The 16,178-nt window shown below is 42.5% G+C and overlaps 1 protein-coding gene across 2 annotated transcripts in view; it reads right to left on the bottom strand.

Annotated features, from left to right (window-relative positions):
- Mtfr1 (mitochondrial fission regulator 1) overlaps positions 1 to 15,367 on the bottom strand; it is a 36,917-nt gene extending 21,550 nt beyond the window's left edge. Inside the window, exons 1-2 of one of the 2 annotated variants that reach the window (XM_048358837.1) lie at positions 15,299 to 15,367; positions 6,096 to 6,238 (exon numbers count right to left, since the gene is read on the bottom strand). In XM_048358837.1, coding sequence (XP_048214794.1) covers positions 6,096 to 6,161 — 66 coding nt within the window. In that variant the 5' untranslated portion in view covers positions 6,162 to 6,238; positions 15,299 to 15,367. Of the gene's footprint in view, positions 1 to 6,095; positions 6,248 to 15,298 lie in introns of both variants that reach the window. The other variant, XM_048358838.1, reaches the window with a different exon arrangement.
- Positions 15,368 to 16,178: the final 811 nt, after the last annotated feature.

Genomic DNA, 16,178 nt, shown 5'->3' with positions numbered 1-16,178 from the left:
ATTAAGAGCAATTTCAAAAGAAAAGAATGAGAACATGGCTATTATGTTTAATTCATCAAGCTTTAACACTTAATTATATCTAAAGATAAATACCAGATCATGTAAGTATAGATTCAGAATAATGAACACCATCCCTTTTCCATGACCATTCTAACTTAAAGAATGGAATGGAATTATGGTATAACCAAGCAACTGATCATTGCTAATTGTGGTGGCTCCAACATTTAACTCAAACTAGACCCAGACCATTCCAAAAGTATGCATGTAGAAAATGAGCACAGAAGCAATCTGAGTTCTTAAATTTTAGCAATCAAATTCAATTTAGTGGTACTAATATGAATCAGAGGTTCTGAGGGTATAATTTATAAATCATCTGTTTCAGTTTTTGTGTAACTTTTATCATATATATTCAAGATTTCAAGGTTTCTGACCTAGGGAAGTTCTAGTACTAGATAGTACTACACTGGCTATGCTAATAAACAAAACTGTAATTCTTTTGAAGATGTAAGTTAAAAAATGGCAGAGATTGGAAAATTGGTCAGCAGAAAGATAGTAGGATGTCAATATTAAATTACAAATACTGTACAAAAAATTTAAGAGGCAAAGTTACTCAAAATGAAAGCAAAACATCATCTACACCAATGATCACACAGATTATTTCATAAAGTCTTAAGAATGTGAGAAGTGGAAAGACGCATGACTAAAAAAAAATTTGAAGCTTCACAGTTGTGCAGAATCAACACAAACCCCATCCCACGCTAAAGAACACAGGGAAATAATTCTAAACACACAATATTTAAGCAAACTTTCTACCTTAAACATTTTCATAGGTCTTGATTTTTTTAAATATATCCATAGGGCAGTAGTAACTACACCCATCCAGTCATTTCTCTGTGTCTTCTATTTAGTCACAAGTCAAAAGTCCTATGAAGTAAGAGACATGGAATGCTATTTGTCCATCACTATGTGACAATTATAGTCTAAAGTGAAATATCCCTTCTCCCCAGGAAACAAAGGTCTTGCCAGATCACAAACAAGACAAAAGGCTCACAAACAAAAACTTAAAAAGGATTTGCTCAGGTCAAGCACTAATGCTGCTGCTAGCTTTTAGCATTCCCCACTATGCATGCTGCAGGGAAAAGTTTCCGCGATTATCTTTCCATCTGTTTAGTATCAGGAGGACAAAATACCAGGTGCCAGATAAAAAGACAAGTGGCCAAGAATTTAGCTTTTAATTGTAAGTAGTAAGTAGACTACTTTGGCTTCACCTACCAAGTTAAAAGAAGGAAAAGAATAGAGTGCTTATATGATTATTTTTTCAAGCATACATAGTTGATTAACATGATGTTGGTTCTGTTGTGACTTGCATAATCCTAAGCTCCAGGAAATAGGAAGCAAGGATGTGTACTAGATGCCAGGGAAACAGTAGCTTACTTTCAGGAACTCTAAAACTAGGTCTTCATATTTTTTTTCTATGCACTCCCATGGAAGAGGAGAACTTGTGAGTGGCTGCGAAGAACACAGTGAACACCTGGTGTTAAAGTCACCTTCTGCGCACTGGAGGCTGCACGGCCTGACCCTAACATGTGTCTTGTAGGTGTATTGGTTTGGACACTTTCTAAGGATAAACTGTCATCAATATTTCCTTAGAGGTAAGAGGAAAGGCAGGGAGAAACCTGCCATTACTACATCATTTGATCTCATGATGAAATAAGACAATTCAGTAAAGAAATAACTAAATAAAACATTATAGACTGCATTATCTAAAAAACAAAAACATTGCCCTTAATCTAATGAGCCCCTGTCTAGTAATGATAGTCCATAACATTTGGAGACACTGCTTGGTAGGGATGATGGCAAGGAGGAGGAGGACAACAAGCAAGCAATTTGTTCTTCTTTAACACTGAAATGCTATTGTCAAAGTGCGGATGTGTGAAGCTAGAATCTGAAGCTGTCATCTTGTCTCATCCATGATAATCACATCAAGTTCTCTGTGGTAATTCATTTGTTACAAACTGTATTATTGGAGAGAAAATAGCTAGCAAGAGAAATTATAAAGTTAATTGTAAGAACACATCTTTTTCTTTAAACTATGTGATATAGTTGGGCTGACACAATCTTGAAATTAGGGTCACAGTTCAAAGCCAGCCCTGGCAAGAAAGTCCATGAGACTCTTATCTCCAATTAACCACCAGAAAACAAGAAGTGGCGCTATAGCTCAAAGTGGTAGAGTGCTAGCCTTGAGCTGAATAGGACGGGGACAGCGCCCAGGCCCAGAGTTCAAGCCCCATGACCAACCAAAACAAACAAACAAAAGAAGGCCAGCCCAGGTAGACAAATCCACACTTTTACCTCCAATTAACCAACAAAAGTCTGGAAGTAAGGTGTTTAAGTCAAGTACCCTAGCCTTAAGTAATAAGCCCAGTGAGAGGGCCCAGTACATGTCACTTAAAAAAAAGGGAAATAAAAGTTTTTTTTTAAAAAAAAATCTATGATTCAATAATGTGTAAATTTTTAATTTCAAATGGCCAAGAATAAGAAAATATATGTTAGAGAGGTGGAGGAATAAAAATTATAACAATTTTTAAATCTCTACATGATTACTAAGACCTCCCCAGTTCTCTTCTTCCTCACTCTAAACTCCTAGTCACATTCACATTCTTCCCCCAAGACACACGATTCTTATGCATTACTACATTGCTAAAACAAATTAGTTATTTTCTATAACTTCTTTTCCAAAATAAAATACTAAGATTAATAAGAATCACAACTAGAGCTTCTATTATTTGGGGGGGGGAGGGGACAGGGGAGGTGGGTACTGAAGTCTGAACTCGGAGCCTTGAGCTTGCTGGACTTGTATAATACTGTGCCACACTTCTAACCCTGTATCTTAGTGGGTATGTCAAGGATAGAATCTCCCTTTCCACCGAAGCATTCACCTAAGCAGAAATCTGCCTACTTTTCCCTTTCTAGTATCCCAGGACATCACACCCAGCTTCCCTCTATAAAGACTGAGCATCAAGATTGTTCTGCCCAGGCTAGGCACAAAACTGGAAGCAGCCTCCTATGTACCTTGGGATGATAAATGCACAACACGATGCACAGCTATGGATTGAGAAGGAATCTAACAAACTCTGCCGCCCACTAACCCTAACTGCAGTCCTCCTGTTCTCAGCCTTCCCAGTAGCTAGGATGTCAGGCATAAGTCAATGTCACGCAGCTTGCTTCCCCTCATCTTCTCTAGTTCAAAGGTCTTGTTGCTAAACTGAGAGTGATGGTAAACCGTGTAATCCCAGCACAATAGAGCTGACGCAGGACAGTACATTTGGGGCCAAACTTTGTTCTAGTGAGACTCTACCTCAAAAACAAACAAAGAAATGAAGTATATAAACAAATATTTTTCTTGGGGATATAAATATAATAATACATTGAGAAAAAAACCTGGAAATATATTAATATGTTTTAAGTTCAAAAGTGAGCTAGGGCACGGTTCAAACTGAGTCCTGCTCTAAGTTCAAACTTCATTTAAGGTATTTTTTTAAAGGCAGTGAAGAGATAACATAGACCAAGGCAAAATAAAAACCTGGAATTAAAAGCAGGCTCTCCCAATTTACTGCCATAATAAAACTAATCAAATTATAGACCCTTTTTGCTTTTATATTCTCATCTATGAAACAGATTCGTGAGTCCATGAATATTAAATGAGGTAAGGTGATAATGTCTTCTCCCTATCCCCGTATATACTTAAGATTGAACTCAAGACTTCATATATGCTAGGCAAGTAGCTCCACCACTTACACTCACCTCTAGTTCTTTTGTTTTTATTTTAGTTGAGACAAAGAGGGCCACAAAGAGATCCCATTGCCTCAGCTTCCCAAGTAGCCAGAATTGTGCCACCACATCTGGCTATAATACGCCTTTAATAAACATTAGAAGCTGCCAGCTGCCCTTGAGCAGAGCCCAAGGAGCCAAGAAGCAGGAGTCCACACCCCAGAGGCCAAGTTCCTGACCAGACTGCCATGATGGCTTGCAGGTGGTAGGCAGAGCAATGGGAAGCTGCACGACCGTGAATGCCTAAAGTGCACAATAAATCTGTGGGTGGCTCCCTTCTACCTGCAGTCAAAGGTTGTCCGTGCCATGGAGCTTCTAGATGGGGAGCTGAGAATCCAGGCCCAAGAGGACGGACAGAAAGAGCCACTGCTCAGCTCCTCCGACTCCAGCTGGCTGCCATGTATAGCTTTCCAAAAATAAATTAATTAAGTCATCATCTCCTATAGAGGAGGTAGCAAAGTACACTAAAAAAAAAAAATTGTTGAATTTGAATTGGGCTCATATCACAATTCTACCACTTATGAGTTAACTTTGGTCAAGTTTGTTAGATCCCATGAGCCTCAGACTTCTAATTTGTGTATGAAGAAATTCTCCATTGGAGGGGCAGTGTCAGCACAGGAGAGCATGGGTGACTATTGTAGTGTTGGCGGTTGTGTATAGTAAAACACACAAGCTAATCATCACTCACTGTCCTAGTGGAAGAAAACAAAATCTAGATAGAGAAGCTTGCATGACATATAGATAGATAGATAGATAGATAGATGTATCAAATTCACTTTTCTACCAAATCTTTGAGAAAGTAACAAGTTATTTGTCAAAAGGTGGACATAGTAAGAAAGTTACTTTTATCTTCAGATGTCATAGGTACAGTCCCTATACTACATATTTGTATTTATATTTTTAAGTAGTAGGCTAAAAAACAAACCTGACAAATTAAAAACAAATACCAACTTATTAAAATATGAAAGACAAAATTAGTATCTCTGTCATAGACTATTTCTTCTTAGCTATAACTGTTATGTATTTTAGGAGACATAATTTATCTTTCACTTTAAACCTTTTTTTTCCTGGTCCTGGGCTAGAATTCTGGACCTAGGTACTGTCTCTGAGCTTTTCTGCTCAAGGCTAACACTCATCACTTGAGCCACAGCTCTACTTACAGCTTTGTTTTATAGTCTAGTAGAGATAAGAGTCTCACAGACTTTCTGGTTCAGGCAGGCTTTTAAACTGTGATCCTCAGATTTCAGCCTCCTGAGTAGCTAGGATTACAGGCGTGAGCCACCAGTGCATGGCTTTAAAAAACAATTTTTTGATGAGCCACATTATAACACCATTCAACATTAATTCTACAACATCCAAAGTTATGAAGAATGAGTGCAACATATTTTATTTAATAATTTTTCTACATGTTTAAACCTTTGTCACTAACAAATTCATTGTTTTTAATAGTCACATGAATATATTAACAGCTTTTCAATACACTTGATAAAATGACTCCCCTATTCAGTATGCTGGGAAAAGATTCACTATATTTTTTCCAATTTTTTATTACCATGTGTTAGTTGAAAAGGGATCATAGGGGCTGGGAATGTGGCTTAGTGGTAGAGTGCTTGCCTGGCCTGCATGAAGCCCTAGGTTCGATTCCTCAGTACTACATAAACAGAAAAAGGTAGAAGTGGAGCTGTGGTTCAAAGTGTAGAATGCTAGTAGCCTTGAGCAAAAGAAGTTCAAGGACCGTGCCCAGGCTCTGAATTCAAGTCCCATGACTGGTAAAAAAAAAAAAAAGAAAAGAAAAGGGATTTTATTGTGCTGCTTCCATACACACACACACACAATGAATGCCAATCAAACTATCTTCTCTTATCACTTCTCAGTCCCCATAGCTCCTTCATGGAACAAAATGAATAGGTTTTATTTTTATTCTATTTTTATACAAGCATATAGAATACTTTGATCATATTCACCACCACCCACATACCTTTTCCACTGGCACTTTTATACCACCCCACAACAAAACTTATTTCACATCCTTGTCAGTCATTTTTAAGGACTAGATTACACAAGTAAAAGAAAACATACACTTTCTTTGTTACTTCATGGAACATGATTTCTAGTTCCAGAGTTCTATGATTTAAATTCTATGCAAATTAATAGTACATAAACAGTGAACTCAAATATTGTTCATATACAGATTAACCTCATTTCCCAGAAAAGTTCTTAAAATATCTAAACGCCTAAACTTTAAAAACGAATGCTGCACTCACCGATTGCATGCTTATTCCAACTTGTTGCAAAACCATCCTCATCAGGCCCTGGATCCAGCTTAGCATTTAGATGGTAAGGTCTTCCCAAATGTGCATCTCAGGTACTTCAGGTATCCGTGGCAGCACATGGTCCATAGAGCACACTGAAAGTGCTAATACAAAGGTGAAAATGAAATAGTTACTAGATTACTCAGAACATTTGCTGTCTACAGTGTGTCTCACAAAGTCTGAAACAGTTTAAAATTTTGTATGCAAATTAAGAAAATAAAATTTCAAACAGAGTCATAATATTCAGTGTATATGTGTGAAATTGGAACCAGGTAACTTGAGAAGAGGGTGAAATTGGAACAGATTGAAGGGGAGAAGGATGGAAGGGGTAACACTGATCATGATGCACTGTAAACTGGCATGTGAAACTGAAAACTATACAACTTGAAGATAATTTTAAAAAATTACCTCCTTCCCCCCAAAAAAATTTTGCTTAAGAAAAATCAGTTTGATCTAAATAACTGTAATTTATTCAAATCAGTCAGTTGCATAAGGAAGTTTCATTTTAATATGGCCATTTAAGGATACAACATATCCTCATCAATCACTTCCTCCCCTCTTCTTCCTCCTTCTCCAACTAGCCTCATGAGGTTCCTGGTTCCATTGTCACTCAAAATATTACAAGATTTTTTTTAATGGACTTTTATCCCAGGTTGGGTTCCAGTTCAAAGCTAGAAAAAAAGTCCTACTATTGGTAATTTAAATAAAAATACACTTATGAAAAGGTATCTGATAGACGATAAACTTCAGAGCACTTAATTTATAGCCTACAGACGCAGGAAAGATGTCTACAACTGCAGAACGGAGTGTGGATCAAGTGGAAAGAGAATTTGCCTTGCAAGCCTAAGACCTTGAGTTTAAACCCCAGTACTACCAGGAAAAAAAAAAAAAACTATATCAGAATTGGTTATGCTAAGACATCAATGCACCTGCTATTTCTATCACTGGCATAACAGAATTCATAGTTTTTCCTTTTCTCTTTCACCAGTTCTTGAGTTACTGCTCATACAGGTACCTTCATTACATGGCTAAGTCTAAAACTCATACATTCTCACAAAAAGGAATCTGGGAGAAGAATATGCCTACAATAACAAGCAGTGTTTGCCTGCCACCAAAAAATCAGGAAGAAAATAACTGTCCCACAAACAGGAATTCAGATGGCCAAGAGTCAAAGTCCTTTTATACTCTCCAGTACTTCCAACCTGCTCCCTCATGACATACTACATACCTGCCAGAACTGAAAGGTTAGTTTGTCTCATATAGGTAAGTTCAATGACAGAATGTCAGAATTAGTCTTGACTGGGTGAAAATTGCACCAGACTATAAATCCATGAACTGTTTCTTCACTAAGATAAAAGTACAGAAAAACCAACCCCACCCCCAAAATAAATCCAGCTAAACATAGTGTGCTTTGTGATATAGCTGGTTTACACTAATACAAAGCAGTTTGTGGTCTACAATTGCAACTGGACTTTCTAATCACAGAAAATAAGGAGACCCCATCACTCCATCACTATACAACCGACCCTGCCGTTTCAGACAGCTCAGGTACTCTTTTTACAGCAGCAGAACTAAAATCTACCCAATTTCCTTTCCCTTATTTCTTTGCAGATATCCAACTGGTAACTTGGGAATAGAGAGGTCACCTGAGGAAAAGATTCTTCAACATCCTTTCACTCCATGTGCCACATATTTATCTCTAACTGTGCTGCTCTGTCCCCCTCCCCCACCCCACCCCCAGTGTCTCTCCTGTCCCTCCTCACAACAGAGTGCTCAGGTTTCTGCCTCCTTGCTTCACAAACCACTCCACATCAATGTCCTGCAGGTCATAAATCCTCCCCTCTCCCTTATTAACTTCCATTACTTGACATCTTCTAGTTTCTCCCATCTGCATCTAAGTCAAAATCCTAAACTGAACTTTCCTCCTGAACCTGTTGTGTGAAAATAACATTCACATTGCCAGTTATTCCTTCTTTCTTTCCTTTTCTACAATCAAATTCTAGTCTTCCTCCAAAATAGAGCAGATACTCATCTCCACTGAACTACTATTCTAAGGTTTGACTATTGTAAAAATTCGTTAATTTCACTGCCTGCCCCAGTTTTGTACTGTTCTCTGTTCTTTGCCATCCTCCCCACCTTCATTTGATTCAGGCATACAGGCAATTCCATAAATTAAACAGGTTCACTCCATCTTTTGATTTTTCTTCAATATTTTACCTTTTTACTATATCTCTATATTAAACTAGCTCCTGCTAATCTTTTGTTTCAGCTTAGTTATTCCTCCTCCTCTAAGAAGTCTTTCTTAATCAACCAGGACTAAGGTCCTCCACTAAAACAATGTACCTGCAAGAAAGCTGAGATGCTGAAGCAAATTCAAACCCCAGTATTACCAAAAAGAATTAAAATAGTTTGCAAGAAAGGTTCTATTTCCAATGAAAGACTTGCCAATTGAATGTGAAGATTTCTAGACCATAACCCTACAGAGAGTAATCTAGGCTGCTTCTTCATGATGAATTTCTATAATTTTATGAAGTCTTATGTAAATACATTAAGTATTACTCTTTAAGGTCTTTGAGAAGCAATTAAAATACCAGCCTTAGTCCCATCACTGAGCTAGTTCAGCTAGTTCAGAACTACAGAGAGCAACCCTATCAACAATACAGGAGAGAAAGTGAGACAAAGACAGAGAGAATGAATACCTTAAGTGAGAATAGTATTTTCACTGACTAAAAATGCAGCATGTGGGCCCAAAGATACAATGCAATTTACTATAATGTTGTGTAATAATTACTGGCCCTTGAAAATTATGTGTATTGCCTTATATAATTTACTGAGTGCACATCATCTTTGTAAATGAATAAACTGAATTTTTGAGGTCTTTACGGGTCTCACGGGGCTGGGGATATAGCCTAGTGGCAAGAGTGCCTGCCTCGGATACACGAGGCCCTAGGTTCGATTCCCCAGCACCACATATACAGAAAACGGCCAGAAGCAGCGCTGTGGCTCAAGTGGCAGAGTGCTAGCCTTGAGCGGGAAGAAGCCAGGGACGGTGCTCGGGCCCTGAGTCCAAGGCCCAGGACTGGCCAAAAAAAAAAAAAAAAGAATACTCACTAATGCACTCAGTACAAAAGAGAAAAATTAAAAGGCAATCTCAATATAGGACCAGTAAAGCAAAAAAACAAATGATAAATGTTCTAAGAATCCACACTTATTAAAGACAAAAATGCTTTTTTAAAAAAGTTTCAAACTTACATGTATATGTAATTCTACCTTTTTTTTAAAAAAAAAAAAAAAGCAAGGTTGGGGATGTACTTAGTTCAGTGGTACAAACTTCACACAGGTATGAAGTCCTGGGTTAAATACTCAGTGTCACCCAAAAGGAAACTAAAACAGAGCAGTAAGAACAGTGGTGAAGTAGATGTCTCTGTATATGTACATACGTGTACACACACAGAAGACTGGAAAATATATCAAAATATTACAATGAGAATATCTAATGATGAGAGCCTCTTTTACTTTTCTTTCGTGTGTGTGTGTGTGTGTGTGTGTGTATGCGTGTGCACCGTCCTAGGTTTTGAACTGTGGGCCTGGGCACTACCCCTGGCCATTTTTGCTCAAGGCTAGTGTTCTACCACTTGAACCACAGCTCCACTTTCAACTTTCTTGGTGCTAAATTTGAGATAACAGTCTCATGGACTTTCCTATCTGGACTGGCCTCAAATCCTGATCCTCAGACCTTGGCCTCCTGTGTAGCTAGGATTACAAGCCAACTGCACTGGGCTGCTTTTATTTCCTATTTACACTTAGGCACTTCTGTGTTTTTCTTCAATAGGATACTGCTGTCATTTGGGGTTTTTTAAAAAATTAATTTTGTCACTCTTCAAGTAAATGAAATCGAAGAACAGACAATCTTGTGAAAACTTAAACCATACTAGTATTTTCTAACTTCAAATACTTATCCTTGCTTCATGATTTTTTTGTTTAATTGGATGCTCTTTTAGCATTTCATCTAAACCAATTAACTTAAAAAAATAATTTGCCCACATCCTAAACTGTATCTATAATCAAAGCATCTCCCTTTTTCATTGTTAGTGTCAGTACTGAGGCTTGAACTCAGGGTCTGGTACTCTTGCTTAGCATTTTTGCTCAAAGCTAGTGCTCTACCACTTGAGCCACAGCTCCACTTCCAGCTTTTTACTAGTTAATCAGAGATGAGTCTATAGGATTTGTCTGCCCAGGCTGGCTCTGAACCTCAATTCTCAGATCTCAGCCTCCTGATCTGTAGTATTATACAAAACTTGTTTCAAATACACTTTAAAAAATAATGTATGTGTCACTTAACAATGGGGACATAGTCTGAGCTCATTGTGCCAATATATACTCAAACAAACCCAGATGGGATGGTATGTAAAGGTTAATCACTCAACATTGTTTTTCGATGCAATTAAAAAAAAATACATGGTACACCTGTATCAGGTTGCCACAGGAATTAACACAGTATACTTTTTAGTACCCTCTTTCTTTTTCTTTTGTCAGTCCCATGACTTAAACTCAGGGCCTGGGCTCTGTCCCTGAGCTAGCACTCTACCACTTGAGCCACAGTGCCACTTCCGACTTTTTCTGTTATGTGGTGCTGAGGAATCAAACCCAGGGCTTCATGCATGCTAGGCAAGCACTCTACCAATCAGCCACCTTCCCAGCCCCAGTAACTTATTTCTTAAATAAGCAGGAGATATTCATTCAGGAGGCTGAGATCTGAGGATGATGGCTTGAAACCAGATGGGGCAGACAAATATCTGAGATTCATATTTCCAATTAACCAAGAAAAAGCCAGAAGTGAAGTGGTAGAGCACCACCTTGCTTGAAAAGGTCAAGCAGAAACTCAAGGCCCTGAGTTCAAGCCCCAAAATCAACACAGATAGATAGACAGACAGACAGACAGACAGACAGATAGATAGATAGATAGATAGATATGATGGATAGATCAAGTATAAGCACTTTCTCAAGACAAGAAGTACAAAACAGGGGGAGAGGAGAGGAGGGAATGAGGGAGCAGGTAACAAACTACAAGAAATGTACCCAAGGCCTAACGTATGAAACTGTAAGCTCTCTGTACATCACTTTGACAATAAGTATAAAAAAAAGTATAAAACAGAAAATGCATAAACCAGTCACTCATGATCACACATTATATATTACTTATAACTGCACTTTACTTTTATGTAACTAACTGCAGCACAGCAGGTTTATACCAGTATCATTAAAAACAAGTGAGTAATCCACTGCTATATGACATGCGAGTTATAACATCATCAGGTGACAGGAATTTTTTCAGCAACACTTATAATATTATGGGATCATTGCCTTATGTCCTATGTGAGATCTGTTGTTGACCTTCCCTGTGCAGTGTATTTCCTACATATAACTGTAGTTTGTACTCCCTGAGTCCAAACAGATTGGGGTCAAAAGGGATCTGAACTAAAATAAATTGTCACATCTAAAATTATTTCTTAGCAACCAGTCTACTGCTTATATACATTACATCTCATTAGTACTTACTACTAGCCAAGGCATCCATAAATAATAAAATTAATGTTAAAAATCCCAATTAAGGGCTGAGACTGTGGCTTAGTGGTAGAGTGCTTGCCTAGCATACATAAAGCCCTGGGTTCATTTTGTCAGTGCCACATACACAAAATATCCTAATTATGCTGCCTCATATTAATGTGTATTTATTAAATAGTGTGTTACAATATGTATTTTTCAAGCATGGAAAGTTAATCTCATTTAATTTTCCTAATTATCTGTTTTTGTATTTTAGCCACAATTCATGTTACTCAAAACCAATAGCATAAATTATTGGTAAATGGTATCAAAAATCTGTATACAATTCATCTGGTAATAATGGATTGCAGTCTGACTAGCTGACAACTTGGGAATCATAAATGATACCAAATGTTACCAAAAGGTGGCCCATTTTGGTCCCTAAAAGACAGCAGCCAAAAGAGCACTCCCAGATGATATAAGTAACTCATTTCACTTGCCATTCTGCCACTTTCAAGATTTCAGTTAGCTATCTATTTCCACTTCACTATAACTGATTAATATCCCTAATGAGGATAAAGTAATTGCAAACCGAAAGATGAAAAAACAGCTGGGGGCTGGGGATATAGCCTAGCGGCAAGAGTGCCTGCCTCGGATACACGAGGCCCTAGGTTCGATTCCCCAGCACCACATATACAGAAAACGGCCAGAAGCGGCGCTGTGGCTCAAGTGGCAGAGTGCTAGCCTTGAGCGGGAAGAAGCCAGGGACAGTGCTCAGGCCCTGAGACCAAGGCCCAGGACTGGCAAAAAAAAAAAAAAACAAAAAAACAGCTGGGCATGATAGTACACACCTGCAATCCCAGCACTCAGGAGGCTAAGGCAGGAAGACTATGTGTGCTGGGCCAATCTGAGCTACATAGTGAGACCTAGTCTCAAAATAGAAAGGAAGAAGGAAGAGAGGGAAGGAAGGAGAGGGAAGGAGAAATGTTAAGTCAACTTGTTAATAATTTTTCCTCTCAAACTGGCAAAGACAATAAAGGAGACAACTCAGTATGGGTAAAGGCAAGGGCAATTGGGTGTAGAGCACAACTGTAATCTCAACACTCAGGAAACTGAGTCAGGAGGATGAGAAACTCAAGGCTTCAAAGCAGGAATCTGGGGCTGGGGATATGGCCTAGTAGCAAGAGTGCTTGCCTCCTATGCATGAGGCCCTGGGTTCAATTTCCCAGCACCACATATACAGAAAACGGCCAGAAGTGGCGCTGTGGCTCAAGTGGCAGAGTGCTAGCCTTGAGCAAGAAGAAGCCAGGGACAGTGCTCAGGCCCTGAGTCCAAGCCCCAGAACTGGCCAAAACAAACAAACAAACAAAAACAGGAATCTGTTCTCAAAGAGTTGGGAGGCATGGCTCAGTTAATAGAGCCTGAACCAATTATCAGTTCAAGTCTTGGTCTCCTACCAAAAACCAAAACCAAAACAAACCCTTGTCTCAAAAAAACTGAGTCTCACTATGTAGCCCAAGCTAGCTTTGAGCTGGTGTCGCCAGCTCAGCTTCCTGAGTGCTGAAAGTAAAGGTGTGTTTCACCATGCCCAGCCATCTTCCCTTCTCTTTTTCAGGTTACCTTCTTCTTCCTATCTCTTACTTGCATTAATTCAACACTTACTTATATCTATTGTCTTTATATTCCTCAGGTCACTACAGGAATCCTCATACATCTCAGGTGAAGCCATTTTTTTTTTTTTACAGTGACAACTCACCTGCTTTGAGATGGACTTGAATGTGTTATTTCTTTGCTTATGTTCAGACTCTTGACCTTAGTTTTACCCTTGTGGAGTTGAGAACTCCTAAAAAAATAAGTGTCTTCTCTACTGTCCTCTTTAAAAAACCATGCTCTAGTTCCTTGGTCCTCTAACACTATTTGGATAAAGACGCTGTCATGGGAGTAGTGGGAAGATGAGGGACACAGATAAAGACACTCAGTGAGTGTGAATATCCAGTATTTGACAAATGCTACTAAGGAGTGGTATGCCTGTACAAGTGGCATACTATGCTGTTTATTTTTCCTCTAAGTGGCTGTTATACAATAAAAAACCTTATTGTCTTTGTGGAACTAGATTTGTTCATTTTGAAGTTATCTTCAAATTGTATTAATCTTCTACTTTTTTCAAAGAAACCAAAAATGTCTCATTATTGTTTTGTTCTTCTATATTTTCATGGGGTGTTTGCCCTCACCCTGCCACTATGGATTTGTAGCTCCATAACAATAGTTTTACACAGTAGTTCTCTACTCCTTAGAATTTACAGAGCAAAATCTGTGGGGTTCAGGAGCACGTGCCTGTAATTTCAGCACTCTGGGAGACTGGCCTGGACTATACAAGGAAGGAAGGGAAGGAGGGAAGGAAAAAAGAAGGGCAGGGAGGAGCGGGAACAAAAGGTGCGAGGGAGGAGAGGGAATAAATTCTACAATGACAAAGGCCAAGACTGACACCCTGAATTCCAGTCCTTTCGGCAGGTAACTTCAGACAAGTTTTGGAACCTCTCTAAAAGTTTTTCCCTCTACTATGAATGAGAGTCACGGGAATGTTGTCCAAATTAAGGCAGAAATTTCAATGCGTTTCACTCACACTAAGCATCCCGTTGAATAGGATGCTATTAATACAATTTCTGCTTCACACTAGTGCCTAGACTAGTCGGCACCTTGGTTTTTTCCTTCATTTTGCACAGGGTAACGCAACCCATACATGCCTGTAGTTTGAGTTAGCAATGTCCACACTTAAACCTGCGCCTTGTTTTACTCAACTTCATTGCAAAACAAATTAGGGAGAGGGAAACACACACACACACACACACACACACACACACACACACACACACACGTTTTGATGATCGATCCTGCCACTTGTAAAAACAAAAGGGATGAGCTCCAAAAATAATCCCGAGAAGGGAGGACCGGCAGGGAATTGACGGTCACTGGCACCGGGAGATGGACCGGGCACCCCCCCCACCCCCGCCTTCCTCCACCCCCGGTGTTCAGCTCCCCCGCAGATTGCCTGTTTCCCTGACAGAACGTGGTCCGGGTGTCCCGAGGCCGGCCTTTCCCTCTGGGGCGTCACCTAAGCCGGGCTCAACCAGGAAGGCACGCGAGAAAGTTCTGGGCGGTGGACACCGAGTGACAGACCGGGCGACCCGGCCAGGTGAGGCCAGGCCGGGCCGCCCCGCGCCTCGCTCCGCCTCCCGGACTCCCCGAGGCCCGCGGGAGGCCGGCGGGAGGCCGGCGAGGGCGCCGCCCCCACGGGGCCGCCGCCCGGCCGCCCGCGCGGGACCCGCGGCCCGTCCGAGGGGCAGCGGGGTGGGGGGCGAGCCAAGCCGCCGGCCCCGGGGGGGGGGTGGTCACCGCGCTCGACTCCCCGCGGCTCCGCCCCGGCTCCGGCCCGCCCGCCGGGGCTCTCGGCCACCCCGGCGGAGCCCACGCCGGGCCGGCCCACCGAGTCCACCGGCCTCCCGAACCGGGTTCTCCTCCCGCTCCCGCCGCCGCCCCGCCGCCGTCCCGCCCGGCGCCGCCGCGCTTCCCGCCCGGCCAACCGCTCTTCCGAGCCCCCAAGCCGCACTCACCCCGCCGCGCGGCAGCCCGCACCGCCGCCAACTCCTCGGGCTTGCAGCCTGGCCGGCCCGGGACGTCGCTTGTCAGTCAGCCAATCCCCGCCCGGCGCCGGGCCCGAGCTGACCAATGAGGGACGTGCTGCGGCTCGGAGGCCCGCCCCCCGCGCCCGTGGCTACCTGGGGCCGTCCTCGGGCGCACGCGCGGGGCCGCGCGCGCGGGGCCGGGCGCTCTCGCCGCTCCGCCCCGGGAAACGCTCGCCCGGCAGCTCCGCGCGCTGGGGGTGTGGGGAGACCCGCGTCCCGGAGGCAGCCACACGCCGGTGTGTCCCCGGGCCGAAGCCTCCCCGAAGCGCGGCGGAGCCGGGACGAGGACCGGCGGTCCCCGCGGCCGCGCTTCCGGGAGCGGCGCCTCGCGTCCGGCCGCGCGGCCCCGAGGGAACCGAGCGCCTCGCTCCCGGACCTCAGCCCGGCCGTCGGTTCAGCACGTGCTTCTTCAAATACGGGAATATTCCGGGGCCCGGAGCGGCGGGTCCTCGAGCCGCCTCGGGCGCGGGGGTCCGCGGGGAGCGGCCGCCGCGTCCCGCCCCGTCGGCACACCGGGGCGGGGGGACGGGCCCTCCGCAGCAGCCCGCGCCGGCCCCGCGCCGGCCCCGCGCCGGCCACGGCGCCCTCCGTTACCCAACAAGGGCCTGGGAGAGGCCCACTGTGACCGCGCAGAGCTCCCCGGAAGCCCTCCCCCGCGCCCGGAGGGAGCCCGCGGCCTCTCGAGAAGGTAAACACGCGCGCACGCGCACACGCCCTGTGGGAAGGGGGGCGGGGGTGGCCCCGAACACCCGAACCGCGGACTGGGCTCTCGCCCTGAGGCATGAAAGCAGCAGCATTTCTAATGGAA

Source organism: Perognathus longimembris, chromosome 12 (assembly GCF_023159225.1).
Source record: "Perognathus longimembris pacificus isolate PPM17 chromosome 12, ASM2315922v1, whole genome shotgun sequence".
NCBI classification, from domain to species: Eukaryota; Metazoa; Chordata; class Mammalia; order Rodentia; family Heteromyidae; genus Perognathus; species Perognathus longimembris.
This window is presented reverse-complemented; position numbering and strand designations above follow the sequence as displayed.